Source organism: Armigeres subalbatus, chromosome 2 (genome assembly GCF_024139115.2).
Source record: "Armigeres subalbatus isolate Guangzhou_Male chromosome 2, GZ_Asu_2, whole genome shotgun sequence".
In the NCBI taxonomy this organism is placed as follows: Eukaryota; Metazoa; Arthropoda; class Insecta; order Diptera; family Culicidae; genus Armigeres; species Armigeres subalbatus.
Window position 1 is genome coordinate 354,805,181 of NC_085140.1, and position 25,056 is coordinate 354,830,236.

Genomic DNA, 25,056 nt, shown 5'->3' on the forward strand with positions numbered 1-25,056 from the left:
TAATAACTGTGGAAGTGCTTAATGAACACTAAGCTGCGCGAGGCGGCTCTATCCCAGTGTGGGGATGTAATGCCAATAAGAAGACAAGGAAGTGCTATAGCACCTAAGGATGTTGAAGTCCAAGTCGAATATCAAGCCGCGTTTCGTTCTGCAGTTCGAATTTGAGCTCAAAAACTTGTTAAACGATTCCTTAGGTATATGACACTGTGAAGTATTTTTGATAGGAAATTTGTCACCTTGTAATGTTACCAATATGTAGAAAAAGGGCCGCCTCTTCTTATCTATAGATAAGATGGAAGTTTTTATCATTAACAATAGACAATTAAGGGAAGCCATGTTAAATCCAAACTTACTTCAGTGGTACATAAGCGCAAATCTAAAAAGAAACGCCACACAAAAGTGAAAAATGTTATTCATCTAAAATGTTTTCCAAAAGATTTCAGCTGGGTTCTTCCTTTCTTTTAGATGATGACCAACCCTTCTTTTAGATGATGGGACCTATCCAGAGGGTATTTGGAAAAGTCTTTTACAGAAACCAATTCATTCTTAGTTCGTTAATCAGTAAATCGAATCCACACTTTGGAATGCAATATAAAAGATTCTTATGGACAAACTAAGATTTGATCGGGATTGAAACAGCTAAGGCCTTAAACTTTCTCAGTGTTTAGATCTGTTCAGTAATCTCACGATTCTGAAAGTAAATATTTCGGATGATGAGAGAATAAAACAGCGGTCCCGTTTTGAATAATTAGTATTTTGTTTTATTAATGTCATTATCATTTTGTGGCCTAAAATTTTCATCACGATAAAAACTTGTTATCTTTATAAGTAGTTTGTATTGATTGTAGTTTGTACAAAGTGTTTATTTACAAATCCCATACGGGTCTATTCGGTAAAGTTTGAAAGTTTTCTTTCTCAATAAATAATGCTATATCAACACTCACATCATTCAATATTGTATATAGTGGGTAGTACGTGGCATATTTTAAAAAATATTACTTCGCATTTAAATAGTAATAGATTTGGAAGTCGTGCACTAGTGAACAATTGTTGATTAACTTAATATTTGATCAATTCATATTCGTTTTAGTTACATTATTGTTCTGTGGTATTTTACTCATACTGTTTTATGTTGTTCTAGTGATTGCTATTTGCTAACTGAAATAAATTACTAAATAAATAGTAGAAAGCTTTGGACATGGAGAAAAAAAACTGCTATAATTGTTGTACTGAGTGGTTTGTAGTTGAGATTGTTTAACCTCTGAAAAATCTATTTTTTCCTTTTCTTGTTATAATGACGGTTATGTAAGAGATTTTAATTATGGACTTTTTTTTAAGTAAATGGTAAATACTGATTGTTTCAAAATTTTAAGTGATGTTGCGATTCCAAAAGGCAAATGTGTGATTTTTAACGGTGTGAAAAGAAGGCAACGCTTTTATAACAATACGATTTTAAATCAGTCTGCCAATGCTTAACTTATTACGGCACTTGCTTCTATCTATTTGTAGTATTATCTGAAAAATTTTAATCGTCTTAGTTTCGCAGAAACATTTCTGTTTTTTTTTTTTTCAATAATTGCAATAGTTACGAACTATTTAAACTTACGTTGAAACGATGACGTTTAACGATGACATTTTGAAGAGCGTGAGCCTCGTGATTGGAACTAACTTTATTTCATGACTCAGAGTTTAATTAAAATAGATTATTTTACACAGGGAAATCTCTTTGGTTTGAGCCAAGCCTCTGGGGGGATAATATGCGAGTTTATCGGTTAGGTTCTCACATCGTTAAGCTATTACTCATTGTTTGGTCACTCGGAAACAATTATTGAGAGTGGCGGCTCCACAATGATTTAATCCGAAATTGTATCGTGCTCTCGTCATCGTTTCTTCTTCCCGATGCAAATGATAATAACAATAAATTTTTCGTCCGACTTTCGAACGACTATATAGGTCAAAATTAAAAAAAAAAACAAGCTTTGTCGCTAAAAACAAGAAAACAAAATCACAGAGTCAATTCGCATTCGCTTACGAGCTAAGGTTTCTTTTTTAGTGAAGAGCATATACAATTTTAGTGGCGCGTGGATTAATATTTTGTAGAATTTCAATAGGAAGATGCACTTGTTTGCTTTAACTATGGCTTGTTGTTTTAGGGATAGTAAAAAAATCACACGAACGTTCAAGGACTTATCACCTTTATCTGCATTGTAAAATATAGACATCAATATTTTCAGTCCTTTTCCATAAGGCTGTCAGTGACCAAGTCAAATTCATTTTACCAAGAAAGTTAGCAACTCACCAAATCGTAATAAGGTAAGTCGCAGTTTCTTTTGTTTTTCAGAAACATTAAGAGTTAAGACACAATCAATTTTTTTGACAATCGATTATCGATTAGGAATCACCAGTTGTTTTTTTAACTACACAATAATATCGGTGAAAATGTTCTTCCAAACTTAGCCTACGGAAAGCAATTTCTACTAGTATAAAAAATTGTCATTTTGCTTCGGAATCTTTTCCACAAGAAAATAGTTTGCTTTTTCTAATCACACTACATTAGCAAAAATACAGAATACTTTATAGAGTATGTATCGAATATAAAACTTTTTTAGCTCACACTAACACACGCAAACAATCGCTGCTAAAATTATTCTCGTGATCAAACGCTAATAAACTACTTGATGCCAGGAGATGGTCTTGGAATTACAATGCCAAAGTCATATTCCATAGATGAACGGCATTTTCCACTGTGTTCAGTGTGATGTTGGTCCAAAATAGGGTAAATGTAGAGCCAAAATAGATTGCAGCAATTTATGTTATTTTCAATTTCCAATTCCATCAAAAAATAAAAAAGACACCAAAAAGAGGCTCTTGAACTAATTGAAATTTTTGACAGAAAAGATCAATTCTGATCCTGCATTAATTGCAGAAAATAATATTTTGAATTACCGTGGTTTTGCGCAAGATTTTAATTTTCAATTTCCATATCACTCCACCACGAGTCTTAGACAAAATGAGCATGAATTACAATTAAGGACCATTTTCCTATTTATTACATCAAATCAATTGAACACATTCAGAAGTAGGAGTGGATCAAAACCCAATTTTAGTTAAATTTCTTCAAAGCGTTTCATAATAATTTGTGAAATAAAAATAATGATCAACAATCTTTCTGCGAACTTTGGCGGATATCAATGGTCCGAATAGAAACGGCAGGCGGGCAGCTTGTTTTCGATAAGTTAACACAAACAAGCTCATGCAACAAAACATGAAATGATTCAGTATACATAATGACGCATTTCATAAAACTTATGAATATACAAATAATCTCTTGGCAAAAATATAATTCACTCACACTTTCTTACATTGATGACCACTTTGGAGTCCATCACATTTTCAGTTGTTGTAAAATCAAATCAGCCGCCAGGTTTGCGAATGTGCATCATGCGAAAATTTCCCTGCCATCAATCTGCTTTTACTTTAGATTATCAGATAAGAAGGAACTGGTCTTTATTTTCACTAAAACTAATGCTACTATAAATATCCTACTAACTGGGATGGATTTTGGTGGTCATATACTACATAAAACTTGCTCTAATTTAGCTAAACTTGGTTTGGTGATTTGGAGATACTGTGACTGGGTGATTACTAATACTTTTATCGTTCAATGGTTAGAGTTTTGAATGATGGGTAAATCTATGTCAAGGGGGGCATAGCAAGTTGGAGCTATATTTTGATTAAAAATATTACTAATTAGATCAGCCCTCCCCCTGTAAACACCAAGGAAAATATCAGACATTTCAATGGCTAATAGTATGCTATACGTCTGATATATCGCCTTCTGAAGTTGCTACCCAAAACAACGATATTGTTGTTGTATATGGCAAAACATTTGAGTAATGTACCCAATATTGAAGTGATCCTTAGTACAAACTTATGACACCAAATTAACCAGCAGCCCTAAGATTTTATACTTAACTATTTCTATCTGGACTTCAGGGTTGACATTTTAAAAATCAACCAAAATACGAATTCCAAAATTGCTTCTAGGCGCAATTTACCTCACAGCTTCTCGCAAATCGGTCTCATTGATAGACCCACTTCTAAATCCACTACCACATCTACTTTGCATCTCACCACCCACCATTTCCCTATTCACCGAACTACTACAGCTCGCCCCAACATCATCACTATTCACAGCCTGCCCTCCCGGCTGCTGCTGCTGTACGGGTGGAGCATCCTCCAACAGTGCTGGTTTCTCGATCAACAGCTGGTACAGCTTGTTGACCTGTATTTGACTAGGCTGCTGCTGGGGTTCGGCGTGCTGCTGACCCCCGCTAACCGACGCTTCCATCGAGGCTGCCGCCACTAACGATGACGAGGATGTCACCGAAGACGGATGCACGAAAGCCGGAAATGTCTGTGAGTTGGCCATCCGGGAGATGATCGGCGGTGGCAGATCATCGCTATACACAATCTTGTTCGGATCCATGTTGACCAGGACGGCTGTGGTGGCATTGATGGGTGGAATCGGAGGGGGTGGCTCTATCCGTGGATCCGAGTCCGGATCATGTTCATCATAGGTGTAGGCGCTACCCAGTTCGGCCGTTTTACGATTGAGCGTTTGGAAGAGGCATTTGAGATCGTCGTGGCTGCCACGATGGGCGTTGGTGGAACCCGTGGCAGATCCACAGTCCCCACCAGTGCCGGAATCTTTCGACGAAAGATCATCGTCCATGTCGTCGGATTCGGCACCGTTTCGACGGGATTTGAGTGGCACCTTAGGAACAACCGTGTAGTAACAGCGGTTTGTGGGAGGGTTTTGCTCTTCGTCATCTACGTTGGTGGTTGCTTCGTTCCGAACCATGGGAATAAGGAATTCAAAATATCCGGCAGGAGCAGACCCGATGCCGCTGCGAACGATCAAGTTCTGTTGATTGGCTTGAAGATTATCCGCGTATCCATTGAAACCGTCATTGCGTTTTCGCATCCGGAACATCACCACTAGCCAGATTAGTGAAGTGAGAATACAGCAACATACGATCGTAATCAAGATAATTGCGACGATATCTCTGTCGTTCAACACATGACCATTCGTGACCGTTTCTGTGTTGCTATTTGGTATATCGTCCTCGACCAATTCTTCGCCCTCGATAACTGAAAGCTTCATCAAGCCTTGTTCCCTTCCAAATTCATTCTCCACTTGACATACGTAATCTCCTGCGTCGTCGAAATCCGTTTTAACGATGATCATCAGTTGTCCCTCCGCTATTATGAAGTGCCTCTCGGTTATCACGAGGGGTTCTCCGTCTTTGAACCATTGGATGGTTGGTTTTGGGTACCCCGAAGCAGAGCAATCCAGCACAATAGACGTTCCCAACTCGGCCACTTTTGTCTCCAAAGGTTTCAACAGCATCGGTGATTCGAGGACCAACACAGAAGCACTAGCCTTAATCACGCCAGCCGCATTCTCCGCCGAGCAAGTATACACCCCCATGTCCACTATTTGAGCGTCCATGATGAAGAATGCATCCTCGTCGGCTGAGATGTGCATCCTTCTATCTTTTGCCGCGGGGAAATCATTTCCCCCGTCCTTTTCCCACGAAATCTGCGGTTTGGGATCTCCAGCAGCGGCACAATCCAGCCGAACCATTTTCCCAGCTGGTACGCTAATATCGCTGGGAGTCTTCTTGAAGAACGGGAATGTACCGACAGTAACCTTAACCTTCTGCGAATAAACCACTCCGTAGGCATTGGTGATGATGCACTGATACTTGCCGGCGGCTCCATTCTGGATATAGGGTATGGTGAGCTTTGTGGTGCCTACCGTACCATTGTCGTTATTGAGCTGCGTGACAGTAGAATCGGACACGGGCAGCTCTTGGTTGTCGTGTTTCCACTTGAAAGTCATAACATCCGCGGCGGTCGATGTTGCGGTGCATACGAGAGTGACGTTGGTTCCACGAATCCCGAACTGCGTTTTTGGTTCGTCAATGAGGTGTGGTTTCGGCGAGTCATCTGCAAAAACAAAGTATACAGAAAAAGGAACTGAATAAGGTACTGTTTAATGGATGTATTTACATTGCTAAACAATAGCATGAGTATTGTTCCCGTATGCTTAGAAGATTTTCCCATGATATATGTAAACTAGTTTCTCTTGGAGAGAAAACAAAAAAACCCACGTTGGCATTTTTGAGTATTGGAATCAGAATTCTTGTAGAAGTTTCTCCAAAAATGTGTGCGATCGAACGTCTTTTCGAATGCACAACGATCTCAATATTCGCGTCATTTTGTTCCGTGTTGTGCGATCAAAAAGGAAATTAATTAGTGCGCGATCCGACGTGTTTTCGAGTGCAGAAAATTTCGAAATCCACGTAATTTTATTCTTTTATTTTGCTTAATATGGGGTCACAAAAAAAACAATTCTATTCGAGTGCAGAATGACCTCAAGATCCTCGTTATTTTGTTCTGGTTGTGAGATCAAAAAAGAATATAATTAGTGCGCGATCGGACCCAGGATCAGAACGATCTCAAGATTCGTGTTATTTCGTTCTGCGTTGTACTATCGAACAGAAAATCAATTAGTTTGAGATCGAACATGTTTTAGAACAGAAGGATCTCAAGATCAGCATTATTTTTCTCTGCGTTGAGCGATCGAAAGAAAACTAATTAAAAAACGAACAACTTTTCGCAGTACGATCTCGATATTCGCGTTTTTTTGTTTTGCGTTGTGTGATCGAAAAGAAAATTAATTAGTGCGTGGTCGATCATGTTCTGGAGTGCAGAACGTTCTCCAGATCCGCGTTATTTTGTTCTGCGTTTTGCAACCGAAATGAAAAATAATTAGTGCACGATTGAACGTGTTTTCGAGTGCAGAACGATCTCGAAATCAGCCTTAGGTAATTGTGCTTATTGTGGGATCAAAAAGAAAATAAATTTGTGCGCGATCGAACGTATACTGAAAAGCAGAAGGATTTCAAGAAATGCATTATTTTGTTCTGCGTAGTGCGCTTTAAAAGAAAACTAATTAGAGCGCAATCGAACGTTTTTTCGAGTGCCGAACGATCTCACGATCCACGTTATTTTGTTGGAATTTATTTAGTGCGGGATCCAACGTGTTTTGAAGAGCAGAACGATCTAAAGATTCGCGTTACTTTGTTCTGCGTTGTACGATCGAAAAGAAAATCAATTAGTGCGAGATTGAACATGTTTTGTAGAACATAAGGATCTCGAGATCAGCGTTATTTTGTTCCGCGTTGAACAATTGAAAAGAAAACTAATTAGTGCGTGATTGAACGTTATTTCGAGTGCAGAATGATCTTGAAATTCGCGTTATTTTGTTCTGCTTTGTGAGATCAAAAAGAAATGTAATAAGTGCGCAATAAAACGTGTTTTGAAAAGCAAAACGATTTCAAGATTCGCGTTATTTTGTTCTGCGTTGAGCGATCGAAAAAAAAACTACACACTTACCCGAGCAGCACGCACGTTGCATAGAGGTTTATGCAACCTATATGCAACTGAATTTGGTTACATTTGAGTTGCAGCAACCAAATCGGTCCGACTTGTGCTGCTAGGGTAACTCATTTCACCGTATTCGGTAAATTTTACCGAAATCTCAACAGCAGAACTGTTCGGTAATTCATTTTACAGATTTTTTGTAATGTTTTCCATTGCTCAACTGTCAAAATCACCGAAAATCAGTTAAATTATTTACCGAACAGTTCTGCTGTTGAGATTTCGGTAAAATTTTACCAAATTCGGTGATTTATTTTAAGTGTGTAGTTAGAGCGCGATTGAACGTCTATTCGAGTGAAGAACGATCTCGAGATCCGCGTCATATAGTTTTTCGAACGTGTTTGAAGTGCAAAACGTTCTCAAGTCTGCGTTATTTTATTCTGTATTATGCGATCGAAAATAAAATTAATGCATGCGCAATCGAACCTCTTTTCAAGTGCGGAACGATTTCGAAATCCGCGTTATTTTGTTCTGCTTTGTGAGAACGAGAATTAAACTAATTAGTACGCGATTGTACGTGTTTTAGAAAGTACAACAATCTTGAGATCCGCGTTATTTTGTACTGCTTTGTAAGATCGAACAGGAATTTAATTAGTGCACGATCGAACGCCTTTTGAATAAAAGAACGATCTCAAGATTGTTCTGCGTTGTACCATCGGAAAGAAAATTGGGGAAGGGTCGTTTGGCCGAAACCCATTCAGCCGAAAGTCATTTGGCCGAATGCCACTAGGCCGAACAAACTATTAACCCATCTGGCCGAAAGGGTTATTTGACCGAACTGGTCATTTGGCTGAACTGGTCATTTGGCCGAAAGGGTCATTAGGCCGAAAGAGTCATTTGGCCGAAAAGTTCGTTTGGCCGAAAGGGTCGTTTGGCCGAAAGGGTCATTTGGCCGAAAAGGTCATTTGGCCGAATAGGTCATTTGAAAAGTGAGAAATTAGGAATGAGAAGAGAGACGTCTCACTTCTCACTCTTCATTTTTCTCTTCTCACTGTAAAAAGTGAGAAGCGCGAAATGAGTAGTGAGACGTCTCACTATCCACTTCGCACTACTCACTTTTCACAGTGAGAAGTGATAAATAAGGAGTAAGAAGTGAGACGTCTCACGTGAGACGCGCGAAGTGAGTAATGAGACGTTTGACTACTCACTTCGCGCTTCTCACTTTTTACAGTGAGAAGGGAAAAATGAAGAGTGAGAAGTGAGATGTTCCACTTCTCACTTTTCATTTATCACTTCTCGCTGTAAAAAAGAGGAGCGCGAAGTGAGTAGTGAGACGTCTCACGCTTCTCACTTTTCAGTGAGAAACACGCAGCAGCGAGAGCCCGCGCACCTTCGGCTCTTTAGCTTGCAAAATTTGAGAGACGCGCTCCCGAAGGAGGGTGCTGCACGAACGTCACCGCTCTGAGTATTTAGACAATCCCTGCCCAGCAGTAGTCTTTGTAATAAAATTTTTTTTTTCCAAAAATCTACGAATTTTGTCTAGAAAAAACAAATCGCTACTAGCTACCTATTTTTTAAAGAATCAGCATGAGGAATAGTTTTTAAAATACCAAATCTTTAAAGTGATGAAATGGTAATAAAATTTTATGCAAAAACTACATTAAAATTGCAAAAAATACAAATTACCTCATATACCAATAACAACGGAAATGTTTATTTTCCCATATACGATCCGGTGGCTTAATGATGTGTCCAACACATATAGTGTTGACAATTTATTATGATCATGTTAATAGAGAACTCTTGTGCGCAAGCTTACCGCGCTTTACGCTCTACATTTATATGCGAAAAATGTTTATCTATTTTATACTTACAACAAGAGAAATTGGAAGCACTCAAGTCCCGAATCAGTCGTCCTCGCAACCATATGGGATAGCTACACTCGGCGTCCAACTGGAAAACTTCTTTTCGCTCCTCCATCCAATGGTAGAACCAAACAAGATTGCAATCACAAAGTAGGTTCGTGGAGTTCATAATAAGTTTCTGCAAGATATTAAATTCGTTAGAAAAGATTCTTAAAAAACATCAATCGCGCTTACATTCAACCGCACCGTATCCTTGAAGGCATTGTTCTGAATGGATGAAATGTTGTTCTGACTCAGCTCCAGCAGCATTAACGATTTGAGCCCAATGAAGGCATTCCTGCTGACGGATTTGATTTCATTCGAATTGAGATAAAGTCGCTCCAGTTTGGACAGACCATAGAACGGTCCCTTCATGTCCTCGATGGTCCAGGAAATCTTGTTCATTCCCAAGTACAACACCTCCAAACTTTTCGTATTGTTGAAGGTTCCCTCTCCGACGGCCGAGATCTGGTTACCTTCCAGATTTAGCGTTTTAAGCTGCGACAGTTCCTCGAACGTGTACTTGTCCAGAGACTCCAACCGATTGTAGGAGAGATCGAGGGTTAACAGACGCGGAGAAAATTCCCAACCGTCCTGTTCGATCTCGACGATAGCGTTCCGCGATAAGGCTAAGTTGGTAAGGCTCGTTAAGTTAAAAAGACCTCCTTTGCGTATACTGGTTATGCTGTTATTATTCAACTCCAGTGTTTGAATTGTTGTTAGGCCATGGAAAACGCCATCCATGAGACTGGAAATGCGGTTGTTGTTCATCTTCAGACTTTTAAGCTGATTCAAATTTTGGAAGGTTAAGCTCAGTACTTCTTCCAGGATATTGCTGTTGATTTCCCTGTTAAAATAGTAAGAGGTTAATTTATGAATCAACCATGTAGGTGTGATTGACAACTTACAATCGTTTCAGCGACTGCAACCGCTGGAATGTTCCCTTGCCCAGCGTGGTCAGCTTGTTGAAGTTCAAGTTCAAATACTGTAAGCTATTTTTCGCCGGGAACGACCCATAGTTGACGTCCTTGATGCTGTTCCGGGACAGATCCAGGAACCTCAGGCTCGTCAATGCTTGCAGGGCTTCGACTTCGATCGCTTCGATTCCATTGTTGGCCAACTGTAGCCGCACCAAGCTTATTAGCCCCGAAAACCGCGGTATTCGGCCGAGGTTGTTGTGATTGACGTTGCTACCGTAGAAGGAGAATGACAAATCAATTACGATAAGCCCATTACCCGAATGACTGATTGCATGCATATACTTACAGAACCTGTAATTTGCCGAGGTTGACCACCTGCGCCTGAACTGCGTCGTAGCCGAGCCGATTCGACGATAACTCTCTGCAAATGAAGATTAATCGAAAGCAAAAAGTGAGCGGTCTTATCAATGGATGGATCGCGTGAAAACGATTAATCGTCACCACACCCTGACTGATTTTGGAACTTTGGAATGAAATCATCAACAACCACCTTTAAAAAGAAATGGATCACCATAATTTGATAATAAATACATCCTACATTTCCTAGCGAGGGGCATCCACATTGATGGTAATCGATAGCGCGCTGCAAACCGCGCTTGGCGATCGTTTGAAATGCATCATCATTCATTATAATTTACCTCCGCGAGGCGAGCCTAAGCGAAGGGAATTTCCAACCAGTGCTGCTCAGCTGCTGCGGGCAGTCAGTGCTGAGTGATGATGATAGAACGCAATCGGTGAGTAATAACAGTTTATGGTTGAGAACAGGTAGAACGTTTATGTAATGAGATGTGTTCATCAACGAGCCGTAGGAATGCCTAATACGGTATGGAACACGGGCGGATGGAGCGCATTAGGTATTGAGAATGTACAAATTGGTTGGTACCACATCCGCTCATTGAACTACAAGTACGTCAATATGCTCCATAAGGGAAATCATGTTGGCAACTGGTTGTAAATAGAATGGAATAGAAACTTTGATATGAACGCGTCAGACCAAATGGATTTTCAGGGTGGAACGGTCCAAATTTGAACATCGTTAATTGATGAGTTCCTACCAAGAGTGCATTAATAGCCAAACGTGCCAAAAACAAAGTTAGCTTGCAATTTTATCATTTTCCTTACATCATTTACTTCATATTACGACAAGTAAACAAAAGTATGTCCATCAATTTTATCTGCAACAAATATGAACAACATTTATTTCGACTTTGCCAAATGTTGACGACATATTAGGTACAAGCGATGGTGTTGAACTGTTTCTTTTTGGTCTGCAATAAGAAATAGATTCGCGTATTTCGTCCTCAACCCAAAACGTCTCAAAGTATTTCGTTTTTGACTGAACTTGCCTCTTACAAATAACTTTTTCATTGCTTCGGTTCATATATTGATTTGTTTAACTTCACTTGTCATAAGACGAGTTTGTACAATCCCATTGAATTCCACCACTTAATTGTATCTTGACGGATACGTATTTCGACCTCAACAGTAAGGCCGTCTTCAGTGTCTCGTACTTGACTCGACTCGACTCGACGACTAAAAAGCTCAAAATAATTTTCTTAACAAAATTGTTTAACTTTCCAAAAAAGAAATAAAAAGTTTATGCCATTTGATGAAAATAATGTTTGCTAATTTACTGATGACGATTTTATTATGATGATGACGATTTTATATGACAAATAAATAATACGTCATTCGGAACTGATAGCGATCATTGCAGTCAGAAATAGTGACCTCATTGATCATTATGAAGAAAATAGACACCAAATAATGACTACAAATTGTGGAAAAAGCTTCCTTAAGGACAAGCATCACAGAATCCAAAACTAAATTCACTCACGTTTTCAAGGGCACACCACTCAATACGGAGGCAGCGGACAATGGAATAATAAAAATGACAGTTGTGCGATGCTTTCATATTGAGTGGTGTGCCCTTGAAAACGCGAGTGATTTTTGTTTTGGATTCCGAGATGCTTGTCCTTAATGGCTTTCATTATAAGTTTCAAATGCTTTTACTTTTTATAGTAGTCGCAAAAAAATATAAAAAATAATGAAAAAATAAATATTCAAAGCACGATTTGTAATTTTCATTTGATTGATTCAAAAGGGCTACCCACAAACCACGTAGACCAAATTGTCAAACTTCGGGAAACCCACCTCCCTCCCAGCGTTACTTATTTTCTGGATAGTAGACTTTCGTAGACTTTTTCTGAAACACCTCTCCCATTGGTAAATTTGGTAAATGACCAAATATCTTCTTCTTCTCCTTCTCCACTCTACACTCCAACTGGAATTTGCCCTGCTTTTTAATTCAGTGCTCTATTAGCATTTCCACAGTTATCAATTGAAAGCTTTTCTAGGCCCGCCATTGCATGAATAGGTATGTATCTTGTGTTCATGAGTACAAACATATGTATTTGTCAATAAGCGGTACAAAAAAAAATACTTTCGAGACTTTGAAACGATTCGAGATTATGATCGCACTTGATTCGAAATTTTACAAAACCAACCGAATGCGTGGATTTTTTTTCATTTTGAATCTATTATTTTTTAAACCAAATCATTGAATACATATAACTCCCTAAAAATGCTTTTTTGACCTCATAATCTTGCAGTCTTTATGATTTTTTTTTCAGAGGAGCAGGAGCAGGAAATCATTACTTCATTTCATAAGGACTGTTCAGTTTATTGAGAGGACACTTTTACATGACGATATAAAACAGACAGATTGGTCAATTTAAAATGAGTTTGCTTTATCGTATATTATAATACACTGGCAATCAACTGTAATTGTTGATAAGATATAAACCGGTCAAAATCCAACAAAATGGCGCCTTTTGTCAAAGCTTCTCTAATTTCAAGTAAACATAAGTTTCCCAACAGAATATTTATTAAGCAAAATTCACAGTTTGTAAAAAAATGGAAATATATTCAACGAAGAAAAAACAGACTTCTAAAAAGATTGATGGTTTAAAAAACATCAACAATACAAAGTGTCCTCTTTATAAACTGAACAGTCCTTACTTGAAATATGGTTTAATTTATTCACAAAATTTCGCGCAATTTTGTTTCATTTCGGTAGAAGTTTTTCCTGACGTTTTTCTGGAATAATCAAATAAACCATATTCCGCGGAATGTAGTTTAGATTCATCTGAATGGATTTTTTTTTCCGAGATACCGATATCACCGAACAATTAGCAGGAACATTTTTGTGGAATCTGTGTCAAAAGACCGAAGGACAAAAGGACTAAAGGACTACAGCAGCGGTTCTCAACCTGGGGTACATGTACTCCAGGGGGAACCTTTGTTGGCCCCAGGTACCCCCTAAGACAAAAAATGCGTACTGGTGGATGTATTACAAAATAAAAAAAATGTGTTATATTTTATTCTTTAACAGTGAATTGTTCGTAATATGCATGGAGATCAGTATATCAAAGCTTATTGGACTTTACCCACCACAACCAGTACAGTGTATGAAGGGCTGTAGGACAAAAGATCAAACGGACAAAACGTCGAGTGACTAAAATCTAGAATCTAAAGGTTCGGAAGCCTCCGTATTAGAGTCATAAAGGCTTTTTCCGAAAAATCTCAGTAGCTTCGTTGCATTCTTATAAGCGTCTCGGAAGCCTCCTTCCAAGCAGCTCGTAGTCTTTCTATCGAGAGGCTCCGAATTCTCCTTTCAAGAGGCTCGGCAGCCTTCTTCCAAGAGGCTTGGAAGACTTCTTTCAAGAGGCTCGGAAGCCTCCTTTTAAGAGGCTCGGAAGCCTCCTTCCAGAGGCTCGGAAGCCTCCTTCCAGAGGCTCGGAAGCCTCCTTTCAAGAGGCTCAAGCCTCCCTTTCCAAGAGGCTCAGAAGCCTCCTTTCAAGAGGCTCAGAAGCCTCCTTTCAAGAGGCTCAGAAGCCTCCTTTCAAGAGGCTCAGAGCCTCCTTTCAAGAGGCTCAAGCCTCCTTTCAAGAGGCTCAGAAGCCTCCTTTCAAGAGGCCCGGAAGCCTCCTTTCAAGAGGCTCAAGCCTCCTTACAAGAGGCCAGGAAGCCTACGTACAAGAGGCTAGGAAGCCTCCCTACAAGAGGCTAGGAAGCCTCCCTACAAGAGGCTAGGAAGCCTCCCTACAAGAGGCTAGGAAGCCTCCCTACAAGAGGCTAGGAAGCCTCCCTACAAGAGGCTAGGAAGCCTCCCTACAAGAGGCTAGGAAGCCTCCTTACAAGAGGCTAGGAAGCCTCCTTACAAAAGGCAAGGAAGCCTCCTTACAAAAGGCTAGGAAGCCTCCTTACAAAAGGCTAGGAAGCCTCCTTACAAGAGGCTCGGAAGCCTCCTTCCAGAGGCTCGGAAGCCTCCTTCCAGAGGCTCGGAAGCCTCCTTTCAAGAGGCTCGGAAGCCTCCTTTCAAGAGGCTCGGAAGCCTCCTTTCAAGAGGCTCGGAAGCCTCCTTTCAAGAGGCTCAGCCTCCTTCAAGAGGGCCCAGGCCTCCTCAAGAGGCTCAGGCCTCCTTTCAAGAGGCTCAGGAAGCCTCCTTCAAGAGGCTCAAGCCTCCTTCAAGAGGCTCAGGAAGCCTCCTTTCAAGAGGCTCAGAGCCTCCTTTCAAGAGGCTCGGAAGCCTCCTTACAAGAGGCTCGGAAGCCTCCTTTCAAGAGGCTCGGAAGCCTCCTTTCAAGAGGCTCGGAAGCCTCCTTACAAGAGGCTAGGAAGCCTCCTTACAAGAGGCTAGGAAGCCTCCTTACAAGAGGCTAGGAAGCCTCCTTACAAGAGGCTAGGAAGCCTCCTTACAAGAGGCTAGGAAGCCTCCTTACAAGAGGCTAGGAAGCCTCCTTACAAGAGGCTAGGAAGCCTCCTTACAAGAGGCTAGGAAGCCTCCTTACAAGAGGCTAGGAAGCCTCCTTACAAGAGGCTAGGAAGCCTCCTTACAAGAGGCTAGGAAGCCTCCTTACAAGAGGCTAGGAAGCCTCCTTACAAGAGGCTAGGAAGCCTCCTTACAAGAGGCTAGGAAGCCTCCTTACAAGAGGCAAGGAAGCCTCCTTTCAAGAGGCTAGGAAGCCTCCTTACAAGAGGCCAGGAAGCCTTCTTACAAGAGGCCAGGAAGCCTCCTTACAAGAGGCTGCAGCCAGGGAAGCCTTCCCCACAGAGGCCAGGAAGCCTCCTTACAAGAGGCCAGGAAGCCTCCTTGCAAGAGGCTGGGAAGCCTCCTTACAAGAGGCCAGGGAAGCCTCCTTACAAGAGGCCAGGAAGCCTCCTTACAAGAGGCCAGGGAAGCCTCCTTACAAGAGGCTAGGAAGCCTCCTTACAAGAGGCCAGGAAGCCTCCTTACAAGAGGCCAGGAAGCCTCCCACAAGAGGCTGGAAGCCTCCTTACAAGAGGCCAGGAAGCCTCCTTACAAGAGGCCAGGAAGCCTCCTTACAAGAGGCGGGAAGCCTCCACACAAGGCCAGGAAGCCTCCTTACAAGAGTGGCAAAAGCCTCCTTACAAGAGGCCAGGAAGCCTCCTTACAAGAGGCTAGGAAGCCTCTTTTCAAGAGGCCAGGAAGCCTCCTTTCAAGAGGCCAGGAAGCCTCCTTTCAAGAGGCCAGGAAGCCTCCTTCAAGAGGCCAGGAAGCCTCCTTTCAAGAGGCTCGTAGGCCTCCTTTCAAGAGGCTAGGAAGCCTCCTTTCAAGAGGCTCGGAAGCCTCCTTTCAAGAGGCTAGGAAGCCTCCTTTCAAGAGGCTAGGAAGCCTCCTTTCAAGAGGCTCGGAAGCCTCCTTTCAAGAGGCTCGGAAGCCTCCTTTCAAGAGGCTCGGAAGCCTCCTTTCAAGAGGCTCCAGAGGCGACTCGTCCATACGTTCTACCTGTTCATGGAACAGGTAACCATTTTTAGTTCAGAAGTAGGAAACTAATGTCCTTACAATTAATTTAGGGCAAATAACCCCAGTAAAATATTTAAACAAAGTTTCACGTAATATTTCCAATTATGGTTTAATAGGGGAGGAGAAGACCACCAGCTGTCATCGAGAGAAAAAGTAGAATCATTGAAATTTCACACGGTGTGGTATAGGAAATGAAGTATATTTTTGTTATAAAGCAAAAATTAAGGAAGTTTTTCAAAAAAATCATGGTTTACGAGGTTAGAATTTTAAAAGCACGCAAAATAGACATGATATCTCGATTTTTATATTTTTTTCGAAAAAGCAGTTAATGCTTAAGATTGTTGAATTTCTAACCCCACAAACTAAAAATTGTTTGACAAAAAAAATTCTATAACGTTCTAGAGACATTTTAATTCTCATTTTCTATATCATGCCATGTCAAATTTCCATGGTTCTACTTTTTCTCTAAACTTTTCCAGGTGGCAGCACTGATGAAGGAACCTCCCCCATTTCTAACGAAACAAAATATTGCGTAGACAGATCAACTCATCGCCACATGCTTGGCGTACAGTAACAGTCGCATTGCACCTAAATATGTGTTCTCCGACGGATAACAGCACACTACATCACATAGAAAGCTTTTGCCAGTCGTACGATTCATGATAAAGAACCAACAGCAACGCTGCCAGAAGTCAAATTTAAAGCCTTGCGCCATGACAAAAGTTTTGAAATAATTTCCTCCTTGGTATGCTCACTCGTTCACCGCGCGCGGAGAACCAGCGTGAGCGTTGCCAGCTTTCTTCGTTTCCTCACATCATCCTCTTTCGAATGCGAAGGAGGCACGGCACGTTTGGATGCAAGTTCTGCTATGTTGCGCAGGAGTCCAACCCGTTCGACGCGCTGCGAGAACAATCAACGACGCGGCGTACCTTCGGTTAGACTCGGTCTGAGTGTCGGGATGTGCTTTGCCGAAAGGCGCACCGCGCACGCTTTCGTTCATACTTTGATGATTGGGAACGGTTTGTTTTTCTTTTTTCTCCTGATGATTATGCATCATAAACAATTCAGCATCAAGAACAATAATTAATTAATGTTTGAGTTTTCAAAAGAGACATCAAAATTTGATTATTATAAAATATTATAAAAGTAGTTGACCCGGCAGACGTTGTCCTGCATAGTAGGCGAGAATGTGCATTCCGAACTGCCCATGCAAAGTTCGCATAGGAATCACAATTTTAGTTTCTCACGGTTTGCTCAACTTTACTCGTAATTTTCGCATTAGGAAATATCATATAAACCCGTCGGAAACTATAACGAATGTTTCTGCTGAAGAAATGAAAAACATCCATCCAGCCGTTTTCGAGTTATGCGGATACGAACACAGACCATTTCATTTTTATATATAAAATTGAATTATTTAATGTTTTTTTTTCCCAAATAATCAAAATCAATCAACTTAGAGAAAAAGGCATATTTTCACAAAATTTGAAAAACTAAATAACTCGAAAACATTTCAGTGGACTGGGGTCGCATCAAATGATGATACTAATAATGGTTAATTACATTTTTTTATAACAACAAAATATGAGAAAGTTTTTAAATGCTAGAGGCGATGAGTCCTGTGCACCCGAATGGTGGAAAGAGCCGATTTGAAAGATCTCCATTCTGAGCAACATCCAGTTATCGTCAACTGTTACCAAGTTAGATTTCAGACGACTCAGGCGAGTTTTAAATTTAAAGTGCAACATTGCAACATTTTTGGAGCAAAAGAGATTAATAAGCTGTGTATTGTTTTGTAAATACTTTCTATTTAAATTGTTTTTATTTTTTTCTAATGTTTGGTTACGTTGCACTAGAAAAGCTTTCATTCGAAACCACTCAGCTTGATGCATAATTTTTTAGCATGCTGGTAGAACCGGTGTACCAAAAGTTCACGAGACGCCCCTGCTTTCAAGAGGCTCGGAAGCCTCCTTTCAACAGGCTCGGAAGCCTCCTTTCAAGAGGCTCGGGAGCCTCCTTTCAAGAGACTCGGAAGCCTCCTTTCAAGAGAGTCGGAAGCCTCCTTTCAAGAGGATCGAGCACCTTAAAATAATGTCGGAAGGAAAATAGGTCCAAAAGAAAAAAGATCAAAGAGATTAAGATTAATCTGTCGGATCCATACCGTGGTTTCCTCATAAAATGCTTGTTTTAACAGGATTTCCCCTTCCAATGTTTGTTTACAAAATAAGTTACGCCCAAATGGCAAATTGGTCCCGATTTATCAAAAATTCTTACTAGTTATGCCTTATATTTTAAATAGACGCTATTCTTTAAACTTTACTGTTGACTTTACCAGTTGACTTCATTAAATGAAACAATAATAAGGGGTCATTCACAAATAATGTAATGCAAATTAGGTCAATTTCAGACTCCTTCCTGCTTTACAGCGTTACGCAATTTGCGAACGGTTTCTAATTATTTAACCAAATTTATTATATTCGTTTATATTAATTTCAAAACTATTTCATACCCCGTTAAAATGTATCACCTTTTGATCACATAAAAATAAAAATAAAATTATCATCACCAGACGGTGTCAAGCCAAAAATGATATATTTCGAATGATCGTTTTGATGAAAATGAGTGAAGAACTAGTTTCAAGAATTAATATTTAAGTAAATGAAGCTCAACAAAACTTTGATAAAAATATTTACTTGACAATATAGCTCTGAAGGATATTCTTCAACTTGTTTAAACAAAATAAAAATTCTAGAATGAAATATTATCAGGTGAAATACAAATAAATATAAATGTTCCAAAAAAATGGTTGAAAATGGTTTTGCAACTTCTTTTTTTGTAATTTTGACCTTTTATCTCATCTCAAATTTTGACCCTAATAATTTGATTTTTATGTGACCAAAAAGCAATACATTTTAACAGAAGTTGATTTTTTTAAATAAATATGAACGAATATAATAAATTCAGTTCTATCACCAGAAACCGTTCTCAAACTTCGTAATGCTGTAAAGTAGGAAGGGGTCTGGAATTACCCAAAATTGCGTTACGTAATTTGTGCACGGAGCCTTATTATTGTATCATTTTATGAAGTCTACTAGTTAAATAAACTCTAAAGAATAGCGTCTGTTCAAAATATAAGACATAACTCGTAAGGACAGCTTATGATTAATAGGCTCCAATCTCTGTTCATTAGACCATTTGAATCATTTGTTTGAGAAACTACATATATCCATTTTACACAACTTAAAAAAAAACAAAAACCCGTGTGAAACCGATTAGCATACAGTCTTTAGATTGCTTCGATACAGATCAATAGTTTTGGCTTAACTCAACACTCTGGGTCGTTCGACAACTTCTTCTTCTTATTGGCATTACATCCCCACACTGGGACAGAGCCGCTTCGCAGCTTAGTGTTCATTGAGCACTTCCACAGTTATTAACTGCGAGGTTTCTAAGCCAAGTTACCATTTTTGCATTCGTATATCATGAGGCTAACACGATGATACTTTTATGGCCAGGGAAGGCGAGACAATTTCCAATCAGAAAATTTCCTAGACTGGGCCGGTAATCGAACCCATCCACCCTCAGCATGGTCTTGCGTTCGACAACTACAATCCATAATTACTCTTCAAAGTGCGTCTACATATGTAGTTTCTCAAATAAACGAAGAAAATAATCATACATCTCGTATGGCCAGAATACGTATTTTTGGCCGGGGATTTAGAATATATAAAAATTTTATTTTGATCAAAACTGTTTGTCTCTTTGACCTTCTAACCTATCGACCTTTTGTACTAGTTTTTTTCCACATTCTTTTCCTCCGACTTTTTGTCTTTTCGACCTTTGATCCTTTCGATCTTTCATCCTTCGACCTTTTGACCTTAAAGTAATGTACATTAAATGGCCCTTGCCTCTATTTGTTTCCATCCCAAGTATTATTTTAGGATTTATTATTCTCTAAAAGAGGTTTTCCTGAACAGTTGCTAATACAACTAAGAACTCCTTCAAAACATCTTTAGGATAGTATTCCGGTTACAACTACACGTTCCGTTCCACAGTCGCTAAGCATTAATTCGTCTTCTTAAAATATTTAAATTCCAAATAGTATGGAATGCTATTCTGTGAAAATACTCCAGAAATAATTGATTTTCACTATTGAATAATCTATATTTTAATTGAAATTGATGTATTTTTATTATTACGGCTATTGACAATTCGCTAAAATCTAACGTAAATTTTCAAATGGCTATATCTCAGGGATTCTCAACCGATTTTCTCAGATTTTTCACCAACCTTTTCGCCATCGTTTCTAGTTTCTACATATTACAAAATATTGTGTCTAGAAGTGTTCAAATTTTTTTGCTAGAGCTGTGAGAGTAAAGCAACGGGGTTCGAAAAATGCGATTCTGGTCATACACTCACCGGAAATGATATCCATCCATGATGGTGATGGAAATATTGGAATAACATAAGCAATACATCACCTGGAACATTGGTACGAATTTCGCGCATCCCTATTATGCATGCAGTAGCAGTGACTGCATGATGCAAAAACCATATACTACAGTGTGCAGGAAATTACAGAAAAATATTTAAAAACATGTTGTCTTCGGTGAACTTGTCGAATCAAATGTAATCTAAATAGGAAGCATGTATACTAATGCACTAAGATGTTCTAGGATCTCCTAATTATCCTGGAGTTTGAAACAAATGATGTACCGAATCAACCACGATTACCATGATGTTCCAAGCCGCAGTATCAGCCTAATTATATCCTCCGAGCATTTGTCTATCATTTGCGTCTCAAACTCATGCATATGAGATACTGTCATATGTCCTAAATGTCCTGGATTTTAGGTCAATAGTCTTCCGAATCAACCACGACTAGCCTACCATAATATTCCCAGCCACGGTATCAAGCCAATTATATCCTCCGAGTTCTTGTCTTTAATTTTTGCCTCAAATACAGACATATGCAATGCCCTGTTACCCCACCATTATTTTCGTTCAATAAAGAAAATACCATTTCTTGATGACTAACTACTCAACGCTGTCAATCATCCGAAGTAACGAGGACGCACCTCTGTGCATACCGGACCGAAACAACTTGATCGAAAAATGTCACAAAATTGTACCAAACCTTGCCATTTGCAATTCTCACACTCGCATAAAAATCCCAATTTAGCACCGTTTTACGAGTTCCCCACTTTCCGCGGCAACAGCCACATCCGCTTAAACCCCGCGATCACACGGTGCGATTTGTCGGTAGGAAGTCACTGAGCTGATACCTCAGCGATGACGCGCGCGCGTTCTTTCCCCCCTCTGCTGCGCTGTCGTTTTTAGATGATCTAAGAGGGCGAATCCACAGCGAGCGTTGCTGCTGCTGCTGCTGCTGGCTGGGCGAAGAAAATAAAAATCACGTAACACTCGATTAAATCGCTTCGAGAATCGGTGCAACGAGGGTGCCGTCCATCCGTCTAGCTAGGCTATATGGGCGCGGAGCGGAGGCGATTCGGGGATGCAAAACTGCGCGACTTGAATAAAGAATCCGCTGGGCGGGCACCAAACTGGCTGGCACAAGCTGCTTGGAGCACGAGCCGTGTGTGTGTCTGTGTCTGTCTATCGATGAGTGTTATTATTATATTGTGCGAGGGAGCACCACCAGCAGCGACAGGCTGGCTGCTGACTGACTGACTGACTGGGAATAGGTGAGCCGCGTATTACTCATCAAGTCGGATCGAGCGAGGCCACCGCGTGTGTGCGGCTGCAAAAGTGCAAGTTTTGTTTATTGTAAATTCCTGCCTGCCAACCGCCGCATCGGGTTTGCCCCCATACCGTGCCGATGCACTTCCTCACCCGAACACATCGCCGACGCGCAGGCTCGCACATCGGGGCAGACAGCGTGGGGATTAACTTCTTATCGCACATGTGGACAACTCGGAGGCAGCTTATAGCGCAATGGAATTAAATAATTCTTACCGGATTAAGTGTCCGTCGTCGTCGTCGGCGACGAAGACATTGGCATTCAAATGGAAACGCTCACGCGTTCGCCACTAATCTGCCCAAACAGAAGAAAGTTGACAGTGGACAAAATCGATGATGTTATTAAGACGATGGAATGCCGTGTTGTACTGCGGTTTGCCATCGAGCAATAAAATATTTGTTGAATATTGGCAAATCATCTTGACATGACACAAGCATGACCGCAGAGGAATTTAACACCTACTTCCTACAAGAACGTTTCACTGCTAATTAGTAATCTCTACAGCAGTTGTCACGATCGAGGCATTTTCCGTTGGCATTATGAAACTGTGCCGTGTGTGACTGCATGCGGAAAGTGAGAATTATTGAAATGAGTTGGAATATATTTTCGCACAAGCGAACCCGGCACTGCTTAAAATGATTATAAGCTCCAATTGATGAAGCGGGGTGCAGTTCGGTACGGACTGGAAGGAAATCGTCTTAGTTGAATTCTGTTTTGTTTTTGCACAAACGCAGTTGCTAATTAAAGCGAGTTCTGGCGAATAGGTCATTAGTCAGGTGGTGCGACTCGCACCGTGCGAGTTGCGGTGATCACGCGGTCGGCATGTCGGTTGACGCAGGATACATTCGCAAATGTTGCTGCTAGTTTTGAGTGAGATTTCCGCTCATGCGATGAATGATACGTGTAAGTTTTCATGTTTGAGGGATCTTCATATGCGAGCGTGTCGAGGTGATTAATTGGAGAAGTTGGGCTGTCAGAAAATTGTGACGAGCTTGAATCCCAATATAGCCGTTGCTATCATCTCCTTTAAAATATGAATTGAATTTATTGCTGAATCTTTTCCGGTTGGACTTTATTACAATTTTATTACGGTAGAGTGTTACATTTGGAAGTCACACGCAAAAAAAAGCGTTCATGAATTCGTGAACTAACGAGTTCACGGTGTATTTTTTCGTGAACAACAGTCACGGAATCGGGAATACAATCACGTTTTCTGGAACGTTCTGGAAAACGTGGCTGGTGTTCCCGAATCCATGAATTAAATCACGGTGTATTTTGCTGGTTCACAAATTCAGGAACGCTTTTTTGCGTGCATGATGAAAACGATGTATCAATCATCAGAGATTTACCTAATTCTCCGTTTTCTGAATAACTAAGAACAGTTATCAGTTTGCGTCTATGCAGTATAAGTAGCCTTCGAATATTCAAAACATTTGTACACTTGTTCCTTGCTTGCCGACTTCCCGCAGCGATCTACAAACGAGTTTAATGTTCTGTGGCCCGCAACATTCGTTCCCACTTACACTCGAGGGACGACTGCATGAACTGCACGCGATGTATGTAGATAGCACGAACTCGATCATCCTACACCTTGTAGAGGGAATTTGGTAATCTTCATTAGTATATTCGATGCTAAAATCCAGGCAAGGTATTAAAGGACATCCCAGGAATATACGGACGCAACCAACAAAAAAGTGGAGGTTTTCCTGAACAATCTTCCTGGGCTGTGCGGAACTGCGATACTGGCGATTGAACTCCGGAAATGTATTGGAGATTCTGGGAGGAAGGTGTAGCAGATCCGTGGAAAGGATTTCAGCGTCGATGAAGATAAGCATATTGAACAAGTCGTGGTAATGACATGGATTCCGGGTTCTACGTGAACTTTGTGTACTCCGTGAAATTGCCGAAAGTATTAGAAAATTCAGGGTCAACGAAAGTCGTTATGACAGATTCGTGATGAGCGTGCTCGCTCCGCTTGGTTCAACATCAAATCTACTCATCCGTTGTATGGTAAGTTGAATGCGAATTCTTCGCACTACAGCATTTGTGAACTCGTTTGTAGATCATTGCGCATAGTACGGCAGGCAAGAGGTCAAGCCAGCTGGTCATACTATACAACAAATGGAACATGATATGGAAATGCTAATATCATCTGCCAAACTTAGACGTACATATTGTGCGTACTTGTTCATGATAGAATTAGAGGCGAAAGTATAGAATGGATAGTTCCGTTAGGATACGGCAGGCATGAAGAATGTTTTTATAGAAATCGATTTGGGCGGAGGGCAATATTTGTGGTGGCATATATCGCACGACCTTCCTTCTGCCAAACTCCCGTATGAAGGGGGAGGGAAGAATATCATACTAGTAAAGTAATACACTCAAATCATTAATTAGTAAATGGAACTTGTTCGAGCAGAAAAAGCGTAATGGCGATTTGCACTAGCGAACAACAATCTCCATTCCTGGATGGTTTCGAAGTAGTTTGTACGAATGCAAGAGACAGCATCTCCATTATATAAGAATGATGATAAGTTTTCAGCAATCTTTCCTAGAAATCATCGTGTTACAAAACGATTGATGGACACAGACGATTTTCTCACTACGACAGCAAAACTGTGGAAAAGAAAACTCGCCAGCGGTATCATATTGCCGCTCTTCGAACACTAGTGCGTAAGGTATTAGAAAATGTCAGAAGTGCATTACACCAAGCTTGCCCTGTACTAACAAGGATGACACCTCTACAAGAATCACATGTGACTCCATTCGCCCGTCCGTTCTAGCGGGATGTTTTGATTATTTTGGTCCATATATGATGAAGATGGGGCGTAGTTATGTGAAGCGCTGGTGGTCCATCTATCTGACGCTCCATTGCCATGCCGATAGCGGAAACTGCTTATACCTACAGATAATAAGCTACGGCACTCCTGCCTTGGCATGCACAGTCCATACTCAATATTTTGCCATACCTCGAGGTGACAATAGTGGTAACGCACTATGACACTCCTGCCTTAGCACAAGCAGATCGCTCGCTACTCTACCGAAACAGGGATACTCTCCATGCTAGTTGGCACTCCTTGGGCTCCTGTTCGCTTTGCGCGGCAAACGGTCGCTTTGGTAGATCATGCT

General features: G+C 40.6%; 1 protein-coding gene across 2 annotated transcripts in view; it reads right to left on the reverse strand.

The window, feature by feature from the left end:
* Positions 1-733: 733 nt before the first annotated feature.
* The window catches only part of LOC134212937 (leucine-rich repeats and immunoglobulin-like domains protein 2), a 42,045-nt gene continuing 17,722 nt past the window's right edge, over positions 734-25,056 (reverse strand). For both annotated transcript variants that reach the window (XM_062691291.1, XM_062691292.1), the window contains exons 3-7: positions 10,623-10,697; positions 10,265-10,546; positions 9,552-10,203; positions 9,327-9,495; positions 734-6,015 (exon numbers count right to left, since the gene is read on the reverse strand). In XM_062691291.1, coding sequence (XP_062547275.1) covers positions 4,055-6,015; positions 9,327-9,495; positions 9,552-10,203; positions 10,265-10,546; positions 10,623-10,697 — 3,139 coding nt within the window. In that variant the 3' untranslated portion in view covers positions 734-4,054. The remainder of the gene's footprint in view (positions 6,016-9,326; positions 9,496-9,551; positions 10,204-10,264; positions 10,547-10,622; positions 10,698-25,056) is intronic.